This window comes from Pseudonaja textilis, chromosome 2 (assembly GCF_049901715.1).
Source record: "Pseudonaja textilis isolate UNSWEBS1 chromosome 2, rPseTex1.2, whole genome shotgun sequence".
Lineage (NCBI taxonomy): Eukaryota > Metazoa > Chordata > Lepidosauria > Squamata > Elapidae > Pseudonaja > Pseudonaja textilis.
The window spans coordinates 97,332,733-97,357,038 of NC_141991.1; the positions used below are offsets into that span (position 1 = coordinate 97,332,733).

A 24,306-nucleotide genomic window follows, 5' to 3' on the forward strand; every position below is an offset into this window, starting at 1 on the left:
TACATATATCCTGACAAATTATGGTATTTAAGTTCATGTCTAGCCAACACAAAACTAGAATACCACTTATCTGCAATGAACCCCTAGAATAGATGCAACAGTACAATACAATGAATCTGGAAAAAAAGAATGTTGTTTTTATTTATACTGGTCTGCTGCCTATTTTTGAGATGTGAGTGTTCTTTATCCAATGTGGATTTATCAATTCAACTACATTCATTAAACACTTTGCTCATTCCACTTCAAAAGTAGGATTCATTTCCAAGGAAGCTCTTACTGTATGACTACTTCTAAATTTCTGGCTGTTTTTCTTCTTCTGGTTTTTCCTGTGACCATCTGTTTCCTTTCAGTCCAGTCTAGAAACTATTTAGATAAAATTCTAGGATGAAATATTGTAATAAATGCCCATCTGAATGCTATTTTCTATCACTGAAGAATGCCACAAGGTAGTCCATGCTCATCACCTGGCAAATATGCAATTTGTACAATTCCCCAAGGGGGGGGGGAAACTGCAAAAATACTGGTCAATTCTAGTAATTCAGCATTAAGTGGCGTTACTCGATAGTATTACTCGGAAGAGAGATAAGAACTTAACACCACTTCTCTACTTTTGGCACCTGGAGGGTTAAATCAAGATATTATTCAGCACTGGGGAACATTTCCTCCAACAAGGTTTCCAAAACAACACCTATAGAAAGTAAACATTTTGACTAACAAGTCTCTTGAGGGGCAAATAATGGCAATGGTGTATAACTATTGTTTGATCTCAGAGGGGTATTTAAACAGCTAAAGAGCTTCAGCTCAAAGCAAGCAAAAGTCAGTCTTAGCATTTGCAAATATTTTTAGGGTTTTTTTCTTCCATTCAACTGTGTCCAATTCGGAGACTGTCTAGACAAGTCCCTCATTTCATAATTTTTGCAGTGTTTGAAATTTCAATCAAACTATGTTAAAAACAATTTCTATTTGCAGATTTCATTCTGGAAGTTGTAGATATTTTTAAAAAGTACCAAACAGTATAGAACTTACATTTTTCAATATCACTGATATCTCACTATTCCGGTCAAGGAACTAAAAGTAGCATGCCTGATTCAATTCACCTATACAGAAAAAATGTACGGTAGAGATAGTTTTGACTAAATATACAGTTAATATCATGGGTAAGAGTGTGCAGATAGTTCTCAACTTATGGCCACAATTGACCCCAAAATTTATGTTGCTAAGTGAGGCAGTTAAGTGAATTTTGCCACATCGTACAACCTTTAATGCCATAGTTGTTAAGTGAATTACTGCAGTGGTTAAGTTGTAACCCAGTTGTTAAGTGAATCTGACTTCCCCATTGACTTTGCTTGTCAGAAGGTTGCCAAAGGTGACTACATGACCCTGGGACCATGTGACTTTCATAAGTATGAGTCAGTTGCCAAGATCTGAATTTTGATCACAGGACCATGGGGATGCTGCAATGGTCATAAGTGTGAAAAATGACCATAAGTCATTTATCAGTGCTGTTGTAACTTCAAATGGTCACTAAATGAAAGTCGAGGACTATCTGTATTTGAGTATGTCAGTCCTCACCAATGCTTTAATCAGTGCTAACTACTGTAAAGCACATAGTGGCTTTATTTTTTAAATGAAACTGGTACAGGAAGTCTACATAAAAGAAGCTGGAATTGTTGAACATGAATTTGACCTTAGTCATTAGATTTTTGAACACAGGCCCAAGGGGTTAGAAGATAGTACCTAACAGCTTCCTCACTGCTGAATATACACAGATTACTTCACAGAACTGTTATTATGTTCCAAGGCCAGAAGATGCAACTTTCAGATAAACATAAGCAGATATTATTAGCAACATAAAAAAGCTTTCCTACAAACCAGGACAGAGATATTCATCACTGAAAACCAAAATAGATGCAGTGCTAAATACAAATTAAAGATAGAAATATTAATACTAGACAGAGACAGGAGTGATTTTTAACCCTTCTCATCCCACTATTATCCCAAACAAGGTTTTTAACCACTACTATTATCTTTGGGGAATAGTACTCTCTGCACCTGAAATAAGTGACAAATATTAGAACTTTAAAAAGCAGGACCTACTTCATTATCAAAAACAGCTCCTTTTAAATGCGAAAACTCAATGCATTGATTATTATTGACACTATCTTCTTTAGGAAATAAAGGAGATAAAGTCAAGGATAAGTCCTACAAACGCAAACATTTCAATAGCTCAACTATGTATGACAATATACCTGCTCCAGGCAAAGAGTGGAGTTCCCTTTATTTCCAACAATCTCCTGTTCCAGATTCAGCATCATAAATGGGATTATAAGTACACATGCTGTTTTAGTGATCCTTGCTTTTCAGCATATTCTGCAAGAAGACAAACTGGTCGGGGTGGGGGGAGGTGGGGGTGGGGGAGTGGGTGGGAGGTGGGACAGGGAGGAGAAGCAGAAGCCAATGCACTTCCATCCCATCTGGAAACCCATTATCCTTACCATCCATCTGTTAGGCTTCAATCCCAGGGATCCCATCAGGTGACCCTGCTGTTTTCAAAGTCACCAGCATATAGTTCGCATTGGGTTTGGGGAAGAGCTGACCTGATGGCTCACGAAGGACTTTGCTCTCGGAGGCAAAAGCAAACAGGGCCCTTGCCTCCAACACAGTGGTTCTGCAAGCCAGACGGAGCACCTTGTCAGTTCAGACTCAGCACAGCAAAGGAGACCTGTTATCCCTTCCTTCTTTTCCTTTGACTGCACCAGTATGGACTTTCAATGTAATAAAAGGGAGAAATCCACCGTCATGGTTGGAAAACCACATTGCCAAGGCCAGCTGGTCCCTTGAACTCCGTAGGTTCTTCCAGGGAGATACACCATGTTTCCTATTTCTATGGCTTCAGCTTGGAAAGCAGAGATATAAACTTGGCATCATGGTCTCAGTGTAAACTTTAGACAGATCCACTGTGCTTGCTGTACAATCATCTCCTCAATATCCCTCTTCCACGCAAGTTCCGAAAACAACGCTTCTGCAAGTGGAGCACAGTTAGCTATAAAAGAAGGATGGCTGCCATTAGCATATCTGCAGAGATGGTGGGAAAGGGAATTGCCTGATGACAATTCAAAGGGGAGAGTGTTGCTGCCAGTCACAGGCACTTCATTCACTGGCCTATCACAATAGTTGTTATAGATCCTCCCACACTCCCTTCAGATTCACCAAGCCAAGAGTAGTTGGCATTGTTAGGCAATCAACATTTCCTTGTTTTCAAGTAATGTAATATGCATCCCTTTGTATTCCCCAGAAACAGAGCAACTATAACAAAAACACAAAGAGAAAGACAAGCTTCGTGCTGGTGCTGGTCCTGTTCCGCCCCCGCCCCCCAAATAAAATGAAAATAGCAAGAAATCTAGTCTAAAAACTCCTTAAATCTTTTTTTTTTCCTATAGAAATTATTCTGGAACCATCTTGCCTCTTTGGTTTTTGTTTTTATATAGCAAGCAAGGCCATTGCTCAGATAAGAAGCCTCTGACAATTAAAAATAAAAATAGAAGAATCCTCCATAGAAGCAATATTATCAACTGACTTTAAACCTCATTTTGGGAAAAGAAAAAAATAGCACAGACTTAAGATTAATGTCTGTAGGATCAATTCCTAATTCATAAGAAAATGCCAAGGAATAGGTACAGCAACTTTTTAGAACCTTCTTCAACATAAGCCAACAGATTCAACAAGGCATGACAGATATGTCTTGACAGACAGAAGCAATTGCCAATTTACTACAAACTTCAATGCTTGCAACACTCACAGTCCAAGTTGGTAAAGCACTACTTAGATCTTATCATATGGTAGAAGTACAATGCAAATGCAGCTGAGTTATGGAAAAAAAGCTTTAATTAGCTTCAATACATTTCTGACCACCGCTGCAACCGCCTTCGGGAAAGGGAGTAATGGCCAGCTGGGGAGGAGAGATGCGGCTCTCCTCAACCCTGTAGGCAGTCTCCCCCCTCTCACCACCTCTACGGGGTGGCTTAGCCCCGAAACCAGTCGGCTCAGGGCCCTCCAGCAGCGAGCACGGATCAAAGCCTCGCGGAAATGAGGTTTCGGTCTGTCACCGAAGAAGCTCAAACCGGAAGTCCGTGGTCTTCTGATACCAATATCAACACCCAAGCCCAGCATCAGCCACTACTTTTTGTTCGATGTCAGTATTTTCAGGAGGACCTTCTTCCAACTACCCACTTATAGATGACAATATCAGTTTTCCAATATAGTTGTATTAGATGTATGCTTTGTCTAACTGTCCAAAGTACAGATAAGCCTTGATTAAAGACCACTCATTCAGCAATGGCACTGAACAAGGGGTGCTTACAATTGGCTTTTTGGAGTCCCATCCATATTAGCATTCCCACAGTCACGTGACTGTGCTCCAGGTACTCATTCCCAATTCATGATTCCAACATTGCATTGTCAAGTAGTTGCTATTTGTCAATTTCTTTGCTACCTTCCAATAAACAACCAATGGGGAATCTGGCAGGAAGGTGCAAGTGGTGACCATGTGATATCATCACTTAAAGATCTCCAGTAATTTGTTTAATGATGTCAACTGGGAGTGTGGGAATTGCCATCTTGCTTAATAACTGCATTGCTTAGCGATGGCAATTCCAGTACCAATTATGGTTTTGAGGACTACCTGTAAAATTGTTACATCATGACACATCAGGATGAAGCCATCTATTGGCCAACATTTGAGAAGTGGTGTTGAAGTGTATTGGCTCATAATTATAGAGCAGAATTTGCATTACATAGATTTCTTGCTGGCCAAATAATCTTTCCTTGTGCCAACTGAATACAGATGTTCTAGGCAGCTGTGTGTTGTCATGATGGACATTTTTGTTTCAAGGGTCTGACAGTCACTAATCTTTTTTTTTTTTTTACAAACAACACAAAATGCATTCCTGTTTGGTAACCAAAAATCAAATTAGTTTGATTTTTTTTTTCAGTTTTGCTTTAAAGATTCTATTTTCTGTCCTGATCGTTTTGAGGTAAAAAAAGTCAGGTTTTCTTTTTGTCATGTTTTCTCCTGTCAGCATTTTTTCCCACACACTAAAATTTGATTGTCTAGTTTTTATAATTTTTAACAAAAAAACATTTGCTTTTATTTAGTTGCTCTTCTTTCTACTTTAGCCATCATAGGTCATGCTGTTAACAGATCATAATCACTTTCTCTTAACTTGGTATAGTTTTACAGTCTCAAACATTTCTTTACTATTAGTCAGATTCTGATTTAAAAATAGCACACTCCAATTATTTTCTTTTTGAAGAATAAATTTGTTCAGAACAAATTTATGCTCCATTAAAGAAAATTTTCAACAGATAAATCATTTGTCTGAAATTGTATAGGGTTTCCTGCCTAAGCACGGGGTTGGACTAGTCAGTAGAAGACCTCCAAGGTCCATTCCAACTCTGTATTCTATTCTATTCCATTCTGCCCTAATGTTGTGTGTTCTTAATATTAATTAATAAGACTACTTTATCCCCAATGGGAAGAGATGTTAAATGGCTGGGCACTATACAGTAGGAAGAATTTATTTCCTAGTTACCATTTCTAGTTTCACGAACAGAATGAAGGCCAGCCAGATTACCCTAACACACTACAATTTCCATAATTCATTCTGGCCCATCTAATTTGACTGAATGTTACTCAGAGCACAAGGACATTATGATCTGATTCCTATAATGCTGTTTATCTCTCTTATAATCCGAGTTAAATTCCGACTTCCTACTTAATATTGCAGAAATCTACTTAATTTTACTTCAGTGCTTATGCAGTTGTCATAGTTGTCTTTAAATATATTCTTTGATAGAAATCTCAAATTATCAAAACATTTCATTCATCCTGTAATTTATCTTTGTTCCAAGTAAATTCCATTTCTAGTACTTGCCAAGGAACAGTTGTAGCTTGGAAGGAACTGTATTTCAAGTTCCTCTCAATCAAGCAAACTAACATTTTTGTAGAATTTGACAATCATATAGTTGGAAAGGACTTAAGAAGTCACCAAGTCCAACCCCTTGTGTACTGCAGAGGTTTACTACACCTTGCCTCATAGATGACTAGCCAACCTTTCTCTTTTGTAAGGCCAGGAATGGGAGTTGCTCTTGTCCTAGCTGCTTGAACTGAGTCTAAAAGGCTTATTAGCCTAGCTCCGCCCACTTGGGGTGGCTCCTCCCAGCTTTTGACTCAGTCCTCAGCCAGGACGGACGCAAGTCACTGCCCCTCCTGCCTTTGGGTTTTTTTTTTCTCCCCAAAGGCAGCCTTACTCAAAAAAGAAAAAAGAAAAAAGCCTCAAACTTTTAAAAAACACGTGGCTCCGACTCTCAAGCTGTTCTTTGGAGCTGCACAACAGCTGAGACTGGTCTGGCAAGGGGCCAAGGGACGTTTTTGGGCCTCCGCGGCGAAGAGGAGGCCACAAATACCAGACGGCCATTCCTTGGAGCAGGAGGCTTTGGCCCGCACTGTCCTCAGCTGCGGGGCCATTTTCGAGCTCCACAGCGAAGAAGAAAGCCTCAGTTTCAGTAACTACCTCAGGAGCTGCCCCTTCTTTCCAGGGAGCAGCGAAAGGCCAGGGATCCCCCTCCAGGGCTCCTTGGTGAAGCAGGCAGCCTTGTGGCTGAAAGTGGCCATTTTGAAGACCTCATGGCCGAAGGTGGCCATTTTGAAGACTTCCTGAGCTGGAGGTAGCCATTTTGAAGAGGCTTGGCCTGCTCCTCCACAGCAACTCCTGCGTCTGGGCCACCACTAGGCCATTGGTCTCTCGTTGCTGCTAGGCCACAAGACAACATAGGGCACTGTTTAAATTACCTAATTCTGGTGGGGGACAGGTCCCTATCCTGAAGTAGACCAGGGCCTTCAGACCTCAGGCCAGGCCTGGTCTATATTTAATAGCCCTGTTAGGCCCCAAAGGGTGTGAGTCTCAGGAGGAAGTGTTAAAACATCCTGCTAAAGATTGCACAAAGCTGAAGAAGAGTGGTTGTTGGAGATAGGGGATCAGAAAGAAGATATCCCCTGAAATTGCTGAAAAATCCTTTTGTGTGCTCTCCTCCTTACATAGGACTACAAGTCCAGAGAAGGCCTTTCTGCTTTCAAGATGTCAGACACCCCTAAAGACAACAGAGCCTCCAGAGTGGCTAGATCACATAGGGCAGCTCCTGCTACTTCAAGTAAGGAAAAGCAGCCAGCAAAAAAGGCCTCTAAAGCGGAGGAGAGGGATGCTTCCAGGCACCATCAAGCCTTAGAGAATCATATTGCCTAGGTACAACAGGCCTCTACAATCAGATCTCCAGAAAGAGTATCTTCTCCTGCACCGCAACACAGTGAGGTGGTGTTGAGGTATTCCCCGTTAGGAGGAATTTGTGGTTGCTTCTCTCTCAGTTGGTCTCTTTCTTGCCTCTTCTAACAATTGTCCGGTTATGTCAGTCAATGTCAGTTCATTTCTGGTCAGGATTTCCAGTAAAGATACGTAATCATCATAACTTTCATCCAATGAGGAAAGAATGATATAAACCTGATGCAGCTCTGAAAAAATCAGTTCCATTTCATGTAGTTCTTGAAAAATGTTTTCATGAAGTTCAAATGAACTAACATATCTCCACCTTTCAGAAGACGTGCTCTAAACAGTTTACATGTAAGATGTATGTGTGCACCTACACTGTCATGAACATAAATTGTCTTCAAATTCTCCCAACACCTAGCAGCAGACTCTTCTCAATGAATATGGACTAGCTGCTGGTCACTCGGTGTTAGTCCAATTATACAAAGAGCTCGTTCGTTATTCCGTTTAAAGTCAGCTAACTTTTTGGCATTGTCCTCATTATTTCGATCCCAGTCGATTCTGAACTGCAGCCCATAACCCTTCCCTACACAGAAGCAGACTGCACTTCATAGACCAGGAAACATAGTTTGTTCCATCCAACCGGATTATCAGTGATAGACTTGACAGGTCTTGTACCATCTTTATCAGGAAAGTAACCCACAATTAAACAGTAAACAGCTGTCTGTATACGGTACTGTGTATTCACACTAACGCTCAGTTATCTGAGCCTGGTATGGCCTGGGCCCATAACCAGTGTTGAGGTATTCCCCGTTAGGAGAATGACTGCACTCAGGGAAACATAGTGAGAGTGATGTTGAATAACACACGACCAGCATACAGATACACTGAATAGTAAATGGAAGTAGGTTTTACTTCCAGTAAATGGGTAAACAAAGTCCAACAAACAGTCCAAATCATACACGGTTAAAGCAGTTAGTATCAGTCCAGGGATAATCCAAAAACAAAGTCAAGTACCATAAACAAAGTTCAGAAAACGGAGTTTGCTAACAGTTGCAAAACTCACAGCAATCCAAGCAGAATGATGATCAGGCAATACAGCAAAACAGGAAATGCAAGGAGAAAGAAACCAGGTTTCTAGGTCTATCTTATGGCCGTTGGAGGAACCTCGGCCAATTACACTTACAGTATTCTCTTAAAGATACAAAAATAAATAACTATCCTCGTTTATATATTTCCAACCCAACTGTTAGGTGACTATCATTCCTAACAGGTGGACCTTCAGGATCAAGAGTCTGAACCTTCCTCCAGACCTATTGTCCAGAAGTGGTCCCTCTGATGCAGCCGGGAGGCCTCTCTTCATCCCTCTGCTGATGGAAGCCATCATGGTGATCCTCAAGGAGGATTCAGGGCTTGACAGGAGTGTGAGTGCAGTAGGCCTGGGGTGGAGGCCTCTTTTACTCATACTGCAGCTGGCCTAAGACCTACTGAGCCTTGAGTCAGATGTCCCAGTCAACCTGCAACTTTTCATTGATAGGGCTATGAGGAAAGGTATCTCTGAAGATATTCAGAGGTTTGCCCATCATTTTTCAGTGGCTTCTGAAGCTTCAGAGAGACGGTCCTGGGATTGAGAGGTTCTACCTTCAGCAAGGGGTTCCTTGATTCAGGAACACATTTCTCCTTCTGCTTCGGCCTATGCTCCGGCAGTTGCTACTGAGCATTCCTTGGTTGGTGAACCAGACAAGAAGGAGTCTGACATGTCAGAAGATGAAGGAATTACCCCTGACATTCCTGTGTTCACAGGCTTTTTAAGCATGCTTTATTCACCCCTTTGTTGTTCAAAGCTAGAAATACTGCCAATCTGAGGGACACAGATGATGAGGAAGCAGCTTGTCAGCTCCCATGGAGTCAGATGTCCTTTTCAATGAACCAGCAGTAAGAAAGGAGGTGGTGCCATCTCCCAGGCTCTTTCTGAAAATCATTCAGAAACAGCTGGAGTCACCTGCCACAGGGCCTAATCCCTCCACTCGCGGCGCTGCAATGACTGCAGCCTGGGCTACACAAGCTTCAGTTGAAGAAGTCTGCAAAGCAGCTACTTGCTCACCTCCATCTCCTTTCATTCACCACTGCCGTCTGGACGCCTTTGCTTCAGCAGATGCGGCGTTTGGCAGAAGGATCCTGCAAACAGTTGTCATGGAGCATGGAGGGCAGAACCAGTCTTAATCCCTCCTGCGGACAATCCAGCTTTGGCATGTCCCATTCCTGACCTGTCACAGCCTTACAAGGGAGAATGGGTGTTATCTTATCTGAACACCTGTTCTCCTTGTAGGCTAGACATGTCAGCCCCACCCTAATGGAACTGATCCTTCCAGTGGGCCGATGGGAGGGGGGGAACCGATAATGATGTCTTGTGATTTTTGCTTTTTCTCAGGCAGTCCTGTCTGTCGTGATGACTTCGTAGAAAGCTGGGAGGAGCTACCCAGAGTGGGCGGAGCTAGGCTAATAAGTCTTTTACAGACTCAGTCCAAGCAGCTAGGACAAGAGCAACTCCCATTCCTGACCTGTCTAGCCTACAAGGAGAACAGGTGTTCAGGTAAGACAACACCCATTTGAAACTTCAAATGAAGGACAAGAAATCACAGTATGCAATAACCTATTCCACAATATCTAGGATTCAATTCTGAACAGGAGCTATTATTACCATATGCCATATGACTTCTCAGACTGTATTTCTTTAGCAGCTCTAGGATACATTTGATAGTGGTGACAGTGTTGTTAAAAGCTAATCCAGCAGTGATGAATTTCTATAATTTCTCCAGGACTTTAACATTTAGAAATTGTATTTTGAGCTCAAATATAAACAGTTTTCTTTTACTCAGATTTAATCAACCCATCTTATTACTTGTCTATGGAGATTCTCAGTCATCTAGGTCATGGTTGTCCCAAAGGTGCTTTTTTTCTCAAGAAGCAACTGGACTTTGAGGAGTTTCTTGGATGAGAAGCAAAACATCTTCAAAGAAAAAACCAGAAAGTCCAGTTGCCTCTTGAAGGAAAAAAAACAACCTTTGGGTCATCTTATTCCTTCTTCCACAATAGCAAAAGGGTTGTGTGAGTGCTTCTTTTTTCATCTCTTAAGAGTTGCCCAATTTTCTGTCCTTGCACTGTCCTTTTCACAATCTGCAATTCTTTTAGATACCATTACAGATAGGTTTGTAATGCTATGGGGCTAAGTGGCCAAATGCAAAAACCATGCTGGTTTCCTAATTTTGTAAACAGATTGTCAGTTGCAAAAACCTTTGAGTCAAAGACTGAAGCAACTTTGTTTTTCCACTGTATGTGTTGAGCTGTGGTAAAAACATTGCTGTTACTTATCATAGTTCTGTAACTGTTTGTGAAGGCAGGATATGCAAACAATACATTTAAAAATATCTTACATTACTTGCAATAGGAATTTTTTTTAAAAAATATGTCGCCCCTTGACTAATTTTTTTGTTCAGATTGCCACCCATCAGTTTTCGTGGCCCCAGGGAGCAAGGACTCATTTAAAATGTCCATTGTTCTTATGGTGGGATACTCTGGTATGAATACAACCTGCTCAAAATTATTCTGATGGAAAATTATGAGTGGGGCTGTATTATTTCAAATTCAGAACAAAATGATTCTTTCATGCATTTACTGTTTTCAATATAAACATCACAACAAGGAAAGAAGCCAGGATGGGGTTTTATAAATATAGAAAAGCACATGCTGGATTTGTTATTTTGTTCACATGGAGCTAGTGATTGGAAAATTTAATGTCTCTACTATCATTGACAGATCACTCTGTGGTCAGTTTAAGATCAGTGGTGAGTATAAGACTTTACAGAAAATGGCTAAAATACTTGGCTCCAAACAGATAGGTTCAAATGGCTTCCCACTTTTGTCAGAGATACTACTGTAATTCTAGCTAATCTATGAAATACAAAATTAACCCAGAAGATGAATCCATAATGTTTCTTAACAAAAAGCTTGAAAGTTTCTCTTGAAACTCTAATTTTCATACATCCTGCAACTCCAAAAGCTTTGACCACATTGCTTAAAATGTCTTCTTTGTCCCTTACAATGGCTTTCAATACTACCTATCATAGTATTCTTCTGAATTACTGGATGATTCTTTTGTTTATTGTTTTACTGTTATTTCAATCATTTCTGCTAAGCTTTGTTCCAAGGATAATATTGGGAGGCTACAACACAAGGCCACTGATCTACAGTGTTTCATAATCTACAGTGTCTCATAATCATATGATTATTCATCAGAATAATCATGGTACTCAGCAATACTGTTCTTTACCATTTGATTTCAAACATGTATTCTGAAATTCAGTAACAGATTAGATAGTCATCTAAAAATCTGAATGAAAGATTAAATTAAAAGAAATAGTTATGAAACTAGATCCAGGGATAGAGGGTTTATAGCTAAATTTATGCAACAGTCTCTGAAAAAAACAATTCTGAGAGTGCTCCATGATCAGCGAAAACAATGGAACATATTTTCTTAGAAGTTGCATCTAGAGTCTAGACTTTGAGTATTTGGAAAATCTGTAACATGTTTTTCCTAGGCTTTTAAATATTAATTTAATTTACAGTAGTATTTTTAACTGTTTCTGTTGTTCCTAATTTTCTCTGTTGATCAAGAGCTTATCACAGCAGAAAAGAAGGCATATTTCAAATAAATAAATGAGCAAATATTGTAATAAAAGTTTAACATTATTTTGAAAGAATTCAGCTCATGAACCAACAACTGCACTTTTTGTTATAATTTTCCATGCTTGGTGCAAATCTAATATATTATGTAAGAGGCTAATTAAATCCAGTATTTATAAACTTCAGCTGATTCCATACCCAGTGACAAGTTCTCTAAATCTGTTTTGTTTGTGATAGAAGTCTGTCAAAACTGACTTCCAGTTTGTTTTCAAGTGCAAAGGGCATATAAAGAGAGGAAAATGCACAGAGAGAAGCAATGCCATGTAACACAGATGCAAACTGCAACAACTTCAACAGACTTGTTGTGTTAAAAAAAAAATCACTGAAATTTTGCCAGGACTAATTAATACTTGAATATGTACCATAGTGACATAATTTTGTCAATATGTTTGGAAGTTCATCTACAAGTGGAGAATATTGCATAGCAGGGCCAGTTTTCACCAGCAGGTTCAGCCCAGGAGCAGAAGAACCCTGGAATTTCATCAGATGACCAACAGACAGTTCTTGTCACTATTGGTAAGAAAGAATATTGAGTCTACCTTTAGAGAGAAGTTAGATATTACATCCTCTTCAGACAAACTATTGCTTAAAAATTGTAGACCTAGCTATGTACCAAATCATTTCCTTGACTGCCTCTTTTTAAAAAGTCACTTTTTGACTTATATAATAATAGTTTACATTGGAACTAACAAACTGTGTCATAAAAGGATCACCTAAACCAGTATGTCAAGTTTATAACAAAAAAGTAATTCATGGAAGCCAAACAGCCACTCTAAAGCTTAATTTTATGACCCCGTGAATCCAATAGAATACAGGAAGTAAAGCCTGAGAATAAAACTTAACACAATGTATTTGTTAGAAATACAATTAAAATTAGTATTTTCATTATTGCTTCAAGTTAAATGAATAAGATGGGTAACACCTGGTGATCATGCAATTCTAACTGCTTTTTTGCAGCTGAATAATTATGGCATAATTTTCTTTCAGAGCCAGTGAAATAGTAAATGAATTAAAACTCCACTCTTTGAAAGTTACCTCTTAATCCCTTAAAAACAAGTAATCATATGTTTAACTTCCATGCATGCAGGTTTGAACAACATAGAAAGTACCTGCTCACATTTCCCCCCACTTAACAGATCTCCAATAGAATAGAATACTTTATTGGCCAAGTGTGATTAGACACACAAAGAATTTGTCTCTGTATTACTGCATTATCCTGAAAATTACCTGGGATTTTTCCCCTTCCCATCTGAAGAGAACTGCTAAATTATAAAATGGCTGAAGAGGAGGGGAGGAGGGATTTACAATGGCTACATTCCCCCCCACATTAGATATTTTTCTAGCTCTCTCTTTGCTCTCCCATTTCCAAGCAAATGCATTTTTATTTAAACTGGACTCTTATCAAAATTTGTCTTTTTATTGCTCAACCTATATTATCTGTTTTATCCTCTGACTTTTTGACTAATGTTCTTTTTATATTGTAATTTATGTACTTGTCATTTTCATTTCATTGCTAGTTAGCTTAAGCTTGTAAGCAGAATACAAAATGGGAATAAAAAGTATGAAAGTACATCAAAAACGTTTCAGAAGTAGTAGAACACAGCTTCCGAGATCTACAAGTGGTGTCGCATACTGCCAAGAGGCTACCATATGAGGAAAAATGATGTATTGTAAAGATTGCTTTGAGGTGGGAGATACTTCCAATATAATTTACTGGATTCCCTGCATGGATTGCCCCTGTGACTATGTAGGACATATAAGGAGGAAGCTAACCACCAGACTGCAAGAACACAAATGAGTGGTCAGATGACGAGAACCTGAACTCATTCAATTCACATTGCAATGAACAAGGACATATATTTAATATTGCAGCTATTAAGATTGTTGGATGAGCAGGTACAAAAACAGCCAGGGAAGTGACTGAAGCCTGGAAAACGGGCCCCTCATCAGTCAACAGGAATGCTGATTTACTTACCAAAAACTTAAGAAGGTGAGGGCTTGGAAGCAGAAAGAAACAGCCAATGACTTAATAGCCAGCCATCAACCCCACAGTCAGCAACTAAAAATCCACACACAAGCAGGCACCATATAAATACAACACACAGAGTAGCCCAAAGCACATACTTTACTAGAGAGATGTTCCCTGAGAATGGGCTCCAGCATGAGTTCGAAAGCTCGGAATACTAATCCTCTGGTACTGGTGACCGAACCAGATGGGATCCTGCAACATTATCCTGGACATGTATATTTGCCTTCATTTGTAATAAAATGAATTTCAATTCTCAGAACTCCCATTCAACTATTCTCCATGCATCTAGAAGTTGCCAATATTGGGAAAACAACACTAGCTTAAACATTGGAATATAAATTATATTACAAGTTAATAAGGAAACAGATCATACTTCACCATGATAACTTTTCATAAAAGTGTTGTGTTAGTTGCTTCATGCAACTTTTCAATAATTTTAAATATATATGTACAACTTCTGTTTGTAGGGAAGAGACAAAAGAATATCTAAAAATCCTTAATAATCAAGATAATATCAGCTTGGATGTCATGCATTGGACATCTGCATTGTACAACCAAAGAAAGATGCTCTGGTGATGATTAAAATGATGTGGAGAAAGAAACAAATATCCCAGCTAATGCTAGTTTGCAATGACCAGCAGAAGAAATCATTTTTACTTGGTATCAGAAATTCAACTACTCTTTAAATGTATGTCCTGACCCTACAGATACCTTTAATTGTCTTAGGTCACAAGACAGTATTATTTGAGGCATTATATCCCTCAATTATATCCATCCATCTCAATACATCTGGCAGGAAAGGCATGCTCTGCTTTTCATTAGACCAATCCCCAGTCCATGGACTGGCACTGGGCTGTGGCATGCCAAAAACCAGATTGCATAAACAAGCGAAGCCCTATCTGTGGGATACAGGTAGCATGCAAAAGTATGCCCCCTCCGGTAGGTGGAAAAACCTCTCTGCACGGAACCAGTCTCTGGTGCCCAGAAGATTGGGGGCTGCCATATTATGTCATCCGATGGGGCCCAGGAAGATTTTTTTTTCTGGCATGATACCCATCTTTGGAACATCAACTCAACAGAAGATTGGATTGGACCCAACCTTGCTGGTTTTTTGTAAGGTCTTAAAAGATATTGTTAGATCTGGGAGGATGGTTCAAGAACGGAGGCAAGACTCAGATAACAACAACAGCTCTTTATTAGTGACTTCAGATCTGAGCAAGCAATCCCAGCTGCAGCAGCCCCTTATATAGGGCTGGCTGTGGCTAGGCAGCCAATGAAAGCGATTTGAGTTTGCCGCTCTTGGCAGGGCCAATCGCGGCAGCCCGTTTACTAGCCAATCGCATCAGTCTGTGGCGACCAATCACGATCTGCTATTTGCAGGCCAATCAGAGTTGCAGGCTTTTGAGCCTGCTAGTCCGGAACAGATATGATTACATTAAATGTATAGCACACTCTGCAATAGTTACATTGAATTGTTGGCTGTTTGTTTTCTACCTAGGCTGTCAATTATGTGTATATTGTTTTAACTGATATATGCTTTAAGGTGTTTTAACTGTTGTTTACCCATCCAGGAGAACATTAGAAATGGGCAGCCATACAAATTAATCAAGTAATAAATAAATAAATTTGAAGATATATTTCTAGAGTTCAAGATGTGCCAATAAATAAACATTTTCAAGCTCACTGATTGAATGGACATCTAAAAACCCAACATAATATTTCCACAAGGTTTATCAGAACCAGTCAGATATAGTATCACATTTTTCTCAAGAGAATAATAGACTCGAGGGAACTTACAGTAGATTTAAAAACAAAGAAGAAACAAAAAGTATCATACTTCTAAACTGCCTAATTGTTAATCATCAATGAAATTACACAACAATTTGTCAAACCTTAGCCATATAAAGGAACAATGAAGATAAAAATTGTCTCAGAAAGCACACAAAAATCACCTTTCTATCCATAACCCTAGATTCAGTAAGGTCTTATTCCTGGATCTTTTGCCTCATATGACCTCTTCCCTTTCTGAACCCGCTCTTGTACAACAGGCTCAAATGCAGGAAGGAGTAGGTAACAATGCCAAAAAGTTAAAGGATCAAGACATCTGGCATCAGATGTTCTACAAACTGTTCTACTAAACCAGTGGCAATAAAAAAAAACCTTATTATGACAATTTTGTTTAAAAATGTTGGAGCACCAAAGTTTGCATTCACTCCTTCCTACTTAAAGAAGTCAATGAATAAAGCATAGGCATTGAAAAGCCTGGTACCTAGTACCATCCCATCATCTGAGATAGGCTATTCTAGGAATCAAGACTGAGCCAATGAGATAAATGAAGGACAATTTCAAACAAAATTAAATAAAAATTGTAACTTAAGTCACGAATGATAAAGGAAACAATAAAAACACCATCAAGACTATGTCTGTACGATGTTTCATCTGCCTTGAACTGAAATTGCTATATCAAAAATCAGAATAGGTACTCAGATTGAAACACAATTAAGTGCTTACAACGCAGGTGAGACGAGGCCAAAGATTCAAGGTGGGAATCAATGCTTGAGATATTAAAGGGTAAAAAGTATTTGCTACTTTTTGCTACTTAAAAATGGTTTGTCTGCCAATGAATGGAAAATAACCAGAAAACAGGCATTATTCTCAGATACATATCAACACAAGCCAGAGGCCATTATAGAATTGATAAATTCTGGGAGGAAGTAGAAATATGAAAAGCAAATATACTTTTTCACCCATATGCCCATTCTCCAAAGCATTACTATGACAGAGAAAATTTAAGAAAGAAACTGAATTCCACTTTTGTTTTCTTGTCATAGCAATGCATAAGTGGCTTATCACCTCTGCATGGAAACAAGTATTTGGGGCCTGTTTTCCACTTTCTATCTGGCAAGTTATTTATATATTTATCTGAATCACATTATCATATTTCATGCAGATTACACTTAAGAGTATTGAATCAGTAAGTTAGGTTCTAGTAACAGGATAGCCAAATTTGAACAAACAAGTCCTGTGGATTTTAGAATAAAATGCTATACAACAATAAGCTCTAGTGTCATTAAGTAATCTACCTACCTGCCTATAAAAACTGGGTAATTTGATATAGAGAATGAGGTGGTTCCATATTTAAAGCCAGAATGGCCTCCACAGTTGTGGTATCTATATTTATGGGCTGGACTGGGAGAGACCAGGGGCCTGTTTTAATGTTCTGCTCCACATTCAGACATGACTACGTTTAACATGTCATTATTAAAGAGCAGCAACATCTCTAAAGCTTCCTTTGAGGAGCAGAGCTGTTGGAAACTGCATCAATTCCCACTCCCTTGGAAATCATGCTCAGTTTGTCAACTCACTTTGCTTATTCCAGGCAGCGGTATGCTCTGATTCAAAGACAGCCTCTCCAGAGCTTGGTGCTCCTGCATCACTCCATGGCCCCCAGTAAAAGATCCGCCCTGCAAGATTCTCCAGTTTCTGTAGTGCTGACATTTTACTCCTGTTGTTCTTGTTGGAGTCTTGACTATTTATTTCTGCTCCTTAGCTCATGTTTCTCTTAATTTTATCAGTAATTCTTTTGTCATTCCTGGTCTGCTCTCAGAGCAAACACAATCATGCAGCTAAGTCAGGATTTAGGAGAGCGCTCTCTTTGATCATTGCTATTTACCCACTGGTAGAGGCAAGCCGGGTGTTTTTCCTGTCCCAAAATGTGAAGTGGACGCTAAAGGAAGCAACTGGAGAGCAGACACACTTCCAGCAAAGCTCTTTACATTCCCCCTCAGCTGACTGATACAGACATTTGGCTTGAACTGATTGCTCTCAACTTCTAACCAGGACAGAATTTCCAACAAACCCACCTCCCTGGACAAAAGCACACATGTCAGTTCAGCAACAGCTACATAGCTCTCCAGAGCAATCATCCATAAACATGCCAGATTTTCCCAACCCCCCACTATGCCCACAAAGGCTCCATGATAGTCCATGCCATATTGGAAGCTTGATCAGTTATACAGCTGGTTATAGAGGGAGAGCGTCAGACAGATTTGATTAATACACAAAAAGGGAGGCCTGCCAGATCAAGGGTAGCAAAGGCCATGCAATAAGGCTTAAAATAGCTCAGAGATTCTTTGTATCTCATTTGCTCTCAGAGTTGAAGGCAGGGCAAATAACAATCTCATCAGGTAGGGAAGTCTATTTTTAAAAAATATATGTTTATTCTTTAACAGGAACTAGTTTCATAAACAGACATGTTTAAATAATAATAACAGCCCCAAACAAAGAACTGGTGCGACAGATGGGACAAAACCTGGTGCAGCCCATAAAATACAAGTACAAATTAAGAGACTGCCCTAGGTCATATTTCTTCGGGCGCTCTACATTCTAGAGATGGCAATTTGCTTTTCTAAATGCTAAATTTAAATGTAAACAGCTTAACTGCAGTAGGGCTAACCACAACTTTTGGAATATCTAAGCAATTCCAAAGAACTTATAAGGAATTAAACATAAGTATGTATCTCTAATATATGTATCCAGAATGTGCCAACAACTAATCAAATATAAGCTGCTATCCTGTTTTTGAAATCAATCTGCTGCTTTGATCATATCCCGAAGCTTTAAAAACCATGCTTAAATAAAGTCATCTATAAAAGAGAAGAATGGGTGGGAGAGGAAGGGAGAGAAAAAGATAAGGTATAAGGCAGGTGTCCCTTTCTAAAAAAAACTGCTTACCAATAAGATTCAGATTAAAGATGATAATTAAATATGACAGGAGAAATCTGAAGACCAAACTGATTAAAGGGCCAGGAAAAAAGTCATTACTTTAGCACTCTGAAGTTACGTAAGATATAACTGACCAGCCGACCAAACAAATATATCCACAGAAAAAGTTGGGTCCAAAACTGGAAACTGAATTCAGAGTCACCTTCCCATATATTTTGAGGACTGTTGGGTTTAGAATCCATATTACCACCTCCAGATTACAGAGAGTTAACACACAGTTGATCCAGATTCAGGCTGCAAGATCAGTTCTTCCAATATTCATCTCCAACACAGAATTAGTTTGTAATTAAAAAAAACAACTGCATGGCAAAGCTGCACTTCTTGACAAGGATAGCATGCAGAATGGCAGAGTAGTTTTGTTTTACTCTTTCAGAAAAAAACCCCAAAGGAACAGCCTTGAAGCAAGAAGTGGCTGGGCATGATGCCAACTTTGTTCAAAGAGTTTAAAGGAACAGACACCCAATTTCAGATCTTTACAAACAGACTTAATTTACAACTGCAAGAGGAGATTTTATACAGTACATCCCAATCATTTTACTACAGGGAATAGGCAAACTGCAGAACCAAGTCTCCCCAGCAATATCTACATAGCTGTAGGCCAAACTACAGATCACCCTAACAAATTCTGACAGGAGATAGATTGTTGCAAAATTTTGTTTATGGACTAGTGATTAGAATAACCAAGTAAGAGGATGAAAGAACATGACATGGCTAGAAAATACTTTAAAGTTATATGTGTTAGCAAGCAGTTTCTGGAAACCTTTGTGGCTTGTTTCAACATTAACAAATACACATATTTCAAAATATTACTAAAATCAATTAGGTTATATGGTAATAAAGAAGGCTGATAAAATTATTACAGATAAACTGCAAAGCAAATTTAAGATACATGTAGAGAAATATGTAAAATAAGGGAATAACCAATTTCTTAGAATTTGACGTACATGCAGGAAGAGAATTCAAGTGTGTGGATAAACAACAGTAGATACAATTTCTTAGCTGAAAGAATTAGAAATCTTAATTGATTGCATTAAAACAAATAGATTCTCACTTCCCAAAAAGGGTTAAAATTGTACAGGTGAAGTTTCATTAGTATTTAAAAAATGATGTATATTCTTGGAAAGTAAATCTTTGGTGGATTCAGCACAAAAGCTCAAAGTATTTTTCTAATGATCGTGCTGGAACGAATACATTGAGCTAGAACAGCAGAAAGCAAAGGTTGTATAAGTCAAGAAGTGGGACACAAGTAGGACAAACAGAATAATAATCCTTGAAAAGCTTTGCTTTCTCAGCAAGTCTCTGATTTCCCATGCTTCTAGAGGGTTGTTTTGTTTTATCACTCCAGCTATGGACACATAAGAAGATTAGCAAGAATTTACCTAGAGAAAGACTACTTAAACTGGAACAACTATAATCAGTATTGGTACATGCAAATACTAATCTTAGACTCTCCCACAAAAATCCTATCAAGAAGGGAATTATGCCAAATATTTTCTAAATTTAGTAAAACTGTTGAAGAACACCACTAATTACTATTTAACACCACATAGTGTTACTTTCATATATTCTGAGGAGGTAAATATGGATATTATAAAATTTACAAAATACAATGTGGTTTAAAGAACTGATTATATAAATTAATTAAAATTATGCCCTAATGTATACAAAATTCATCCTCAACTGTACAGCAGGCCTTTTCCTATAGATGGTACAGAACTTATAGTTGGAATTCTGGCAAGAGAGTATAATATGCATTGAACTTACCTTCATGAATCTCAATATAGATTTTAAGAACAGAATACTTGCTACTGCAGAAATTTCAAAATTTCATAGGAATTAGTTTAGATGGTAATACGTTATCAGAAAGAGTCAATTCTACATCAACTAAATTACCGGGTATTAACCCTACAGAACCTTTTCTGTTGCTTGTTAGATGTTAAAGTTTAAACTCCCATAATTTCTCAACCTCTACAATCATGCAGGGTAGAAAGCTGTGGAAATTTATAACTGTAAAATTTATCTGCTGTAAAAACTCTTCATATGCCACAAAGATGAGATTAATTTATCTAGGAGCATGGCATCCCAATGCACAACTATTGCATTTTAAAATTAAAAAAGTCATCTTTAACATTTTTCTCATTAATATAAATCTTCTAATTCAACCAATAATCAATAAAACATTTTAATTATATAAGCTGGATATTAAATTCCTCCAAATTAGTTTTTCTCTAAAACAAAACAATGATCTAGCAGAAAATGGCAAAAAGAATCAGCTTGGAATATTCTAAGAACATAATTGGATTAATTGCAGCCTCTTGTACCATGGAAGTTACAAATGCAACACTGAAAAACATTATCAGAAAATAAGTTAATAAGGTAGTCCAGAAATTATAAATCACCATCATTAGAAGAAACGGAATAAATCATAATCATAAACATTAAATAAAAACCAAATAAACACAAGCATTAAATTACATTAAAAACAGCAGGGAAAGACAAGCCTTGCTGAGAGAAGACCTAGCCAACATTTTCCTTTCATTCATTTAAGCATAATAGTAATTAGAATGACATAAATTGATACAGACAAGTACCAAGAGTTATCTCACTGAAACTTTGCTGTTGCCTTCATCAGTGAAATGTGATGTAATATGCAAAGAGGATACATTTGGAAGCATGTCTTCCATACAGGTGAAACTCAAAAAATTAGAATATCATGCATAAGTTCATTTATTTCAGTAATGCAACTTAAAGAGTGAAACTAATATATGAGAAAGACTGATTACATGCAAAGCAAGATAGTTCAAGCCGTGATTTGCCATAATTGTGATGATGATGGCTTACAGCTCATGAAAACCCCAAATCCACAATCTCAGAAAATTAGAACATTACATGCAATCAATAAAACAAGGATTGTACATAGAACAATATCGGACCTCTGAAAAGTATAAGCATGCATATGTATTCAGGACTTGGTTTGGGCCCCTTTTGCAGCAATTACTGCCTCAATGCGGTGTGGCATGGAAGCTATCAGCCTGTGGCACTGCTGAGGTGTTATGGAAGACCAGGATGCTTCAATAGCGGCCTTCAGCTCTTCTGCATTGGTCGGTCTCATGTCTCTCATCTTTCTCTCATCTTTCCCCATAGATTGTCCACAGGGTTCAGGTCAGGCAAGTTTGCTGGCCAATAAAGCACAGTAATCCCATGGTCATTGAACCAGGTTTTGGTGCTTTTGGCAGTGTGGGCAGGTGCCAAGTCCTGCTGGAAAATGAAGTCAGCATCCCCATAAAGCTCGTCTGCAGAAGGAAGCATGAAGTGCTCCAAAATCTCCTGGTAGACGGCTGCATTGACCCTGGACTTAATGAAGCACAGTGGACCAACACCAGCAGATGACATGGCTCCCCAAATCAACACAGACTGTGGAAACTTCACACATCTTCACACAACTTCAAGCATCTTGCAGTGTATGCCTCTCCATTCTTCCTCCAGACTCTGGGTCCTTGGTTTCCAAATGAGATTGTTGAAAGTTGCTTTCATCAGAAAAGAGGACTTTGGACCACTGAGTAACAGACCAGTTTTATTTTTCTTTAGCCCAGGTGAGACGCTTCTGACGTTGTTTGTTGTCAGGAGCGGCTTGACAAGGGGAACACGACATTTGAAGCCCATGTCCAGGATCCGTCTGTGTGTGGTGGCTCTTGATGCACTAACTCCAGCCTCAGTCCACTCCTTGTGAAAGTCCCCAACACTTTTGAATGGCCTTTTCCTGACAATCCTCTCCAGGCTGCGGTCATCCCTGCTGCTTGTGCACCTTTTTCTTCCAGTTTTCCCTTCCACATAACTTTCTATTAATGTGCTTTGATACAGCACTTTGGGAACATCCAACTTCCTTTGCAATAACCTTTTGAGGCTTTCCCTCCTTATGGGAGTGTGTGAATGATGGTTTTCTGCACAATTGTCAGGTCAGCAGTCTTTCCCATGATTGTGCTTCCTACTGAACCAGACTGAGAAACCATTTAAAGGCTCAGGAACCCTTTGCAGGTCTTATGGCTTAATTAGCTGATTAGAGTGGGACACTTTGAGCCTAGAATATTGACCTTTTCACAATATTCTAATATTCTAATTCTGGATTTGGGGTTTTCATGAGCTGTAAGCCATAATCATCTCAATTATGACACATCACGGCTTGAACTATCTTGCTTTGCATGTAATGAGTCTATCTTATATATTAGGTTCACCTGTTAAGTTGCATTACTAAATGAATGAACTTTTGCACAATATTCTAATTTTTTGACTTTCACCTGTATATAAGTCATGAATATCCACATGTACCATTAACTGCAGAGATGGCAAAATCAGCCACTTGTTTTTATATTTTATGCATGACAAATCTAAGTTTAAGAAAATATCTTTAAAGAAAATTTAAGAAACACTTTTGAATTTGTTACTTACTAATGTCCAGTGATTGAATAAGACTGGAGTACAAAGCTATAAATGTCATCTTAATATACTATGATATTCCAAATAAAGGTTTCTGCACAGCATATCAAACTACTTGAAGTCTTACTGGAAGCTTTAACAGTAGGATATAATTTTTTTCAATTTAGTTTTAAAAATGCTAACTTATATGTAAGCACTAGTTAAGTGTCCAAATGGTTTTATCAGCTTACAATATGCCTTTAGCAAATAAATTAACTAGTAATGCAGTATTGCTTTAGAATTCAGAGATTTGGTGAAAACACATGGAACTCCAATTCTAAACTAAGGCTTTAATTTTTTTTAAAGTTACCTAAAACAAAGTTAAGAATGATTACTTACCCTAAAACGTTTTAGAAATACTTATCCAAAGCATACATTTGCAATATCAAGTGCTGCAGTGATTCAACATAAAAGGAACCTGAGATGAAAATTTGCAAGTCGGAGTGCTTTGTCTTCTATTCAGTTGTTTAAATCTGATTTTTAAAGTCACTAGCGTACTAAAATTAAGGATAACCTAGCTTCAAAGATCTGATAATGAGAAGCATATTCAATACTAGTCAGAACACCACAAACCAAAATGTATATGGCACTTGGTTTACTGATATGCATTCCTTTAATGGTGTATTGTTCTGTAAGAAGTAGCTTGCTGTAGTTTATCTGCTTTTCTATAAATATTTGGAATCATTATTATAATTTAGAACATACTGCACCTAACCATCACTGTTGCTTACCTGCAAACTTAAATAATAAATTTTGCATAGTTAATCCAGATTTGCAAATACATCAATAAACAGCTGTATCCTTTCCTGAAATAGGTCTGCAAAGTTTTTAGAACTTATCAGAATCTAAACAAGCTATTTACAGCATAAGGCAGAACAGCTCACAATAACAAAAATACATTTACACTTATTACAATAATTTGCAACGTAAGAAATCAGAAAACCTATGTTTTGTTTT

At 38.4% G+C, this 24,306-nt stretch overlaps 1 protein-coding gene across 8 annotated transcripts in view; it reads right to left on the reverse strand.

The window, feature by feature from the left end:
* The window catches only part of PRKACA (protein kinase cAMP-activated catalytic subunit alpha), a 66,670-nt gene that overhangs the window by 30,318 nt on the left and 12,046 nt on the right, over positions 1–24,306 (reverse strand). Inside the window, exon 1 of one of the 8 annotated variants that reach the window (XM_087924637.1) lies at positions 19,019–19,286. The exons of 4 other annotated variants lie outside the window; for them this stretch is intronic. In XM_087924637.1, the coding sequence (XP_087780763.1) occupies positions 19,019–19,058 (40 nt within the window). In that variant the 5' untranslated portion in view covers positions 19,059–19,286. Of the gene's footprint in view, positions 1–2,495; positions 3,138–17,456; positions 19,287–24,306 lie in introns of those variants that run through there. 3 more of the 8 variants (XM_026696272.2, XM_026696271.2, XM_087924639.1) reach the window with 3 other exon arrangements.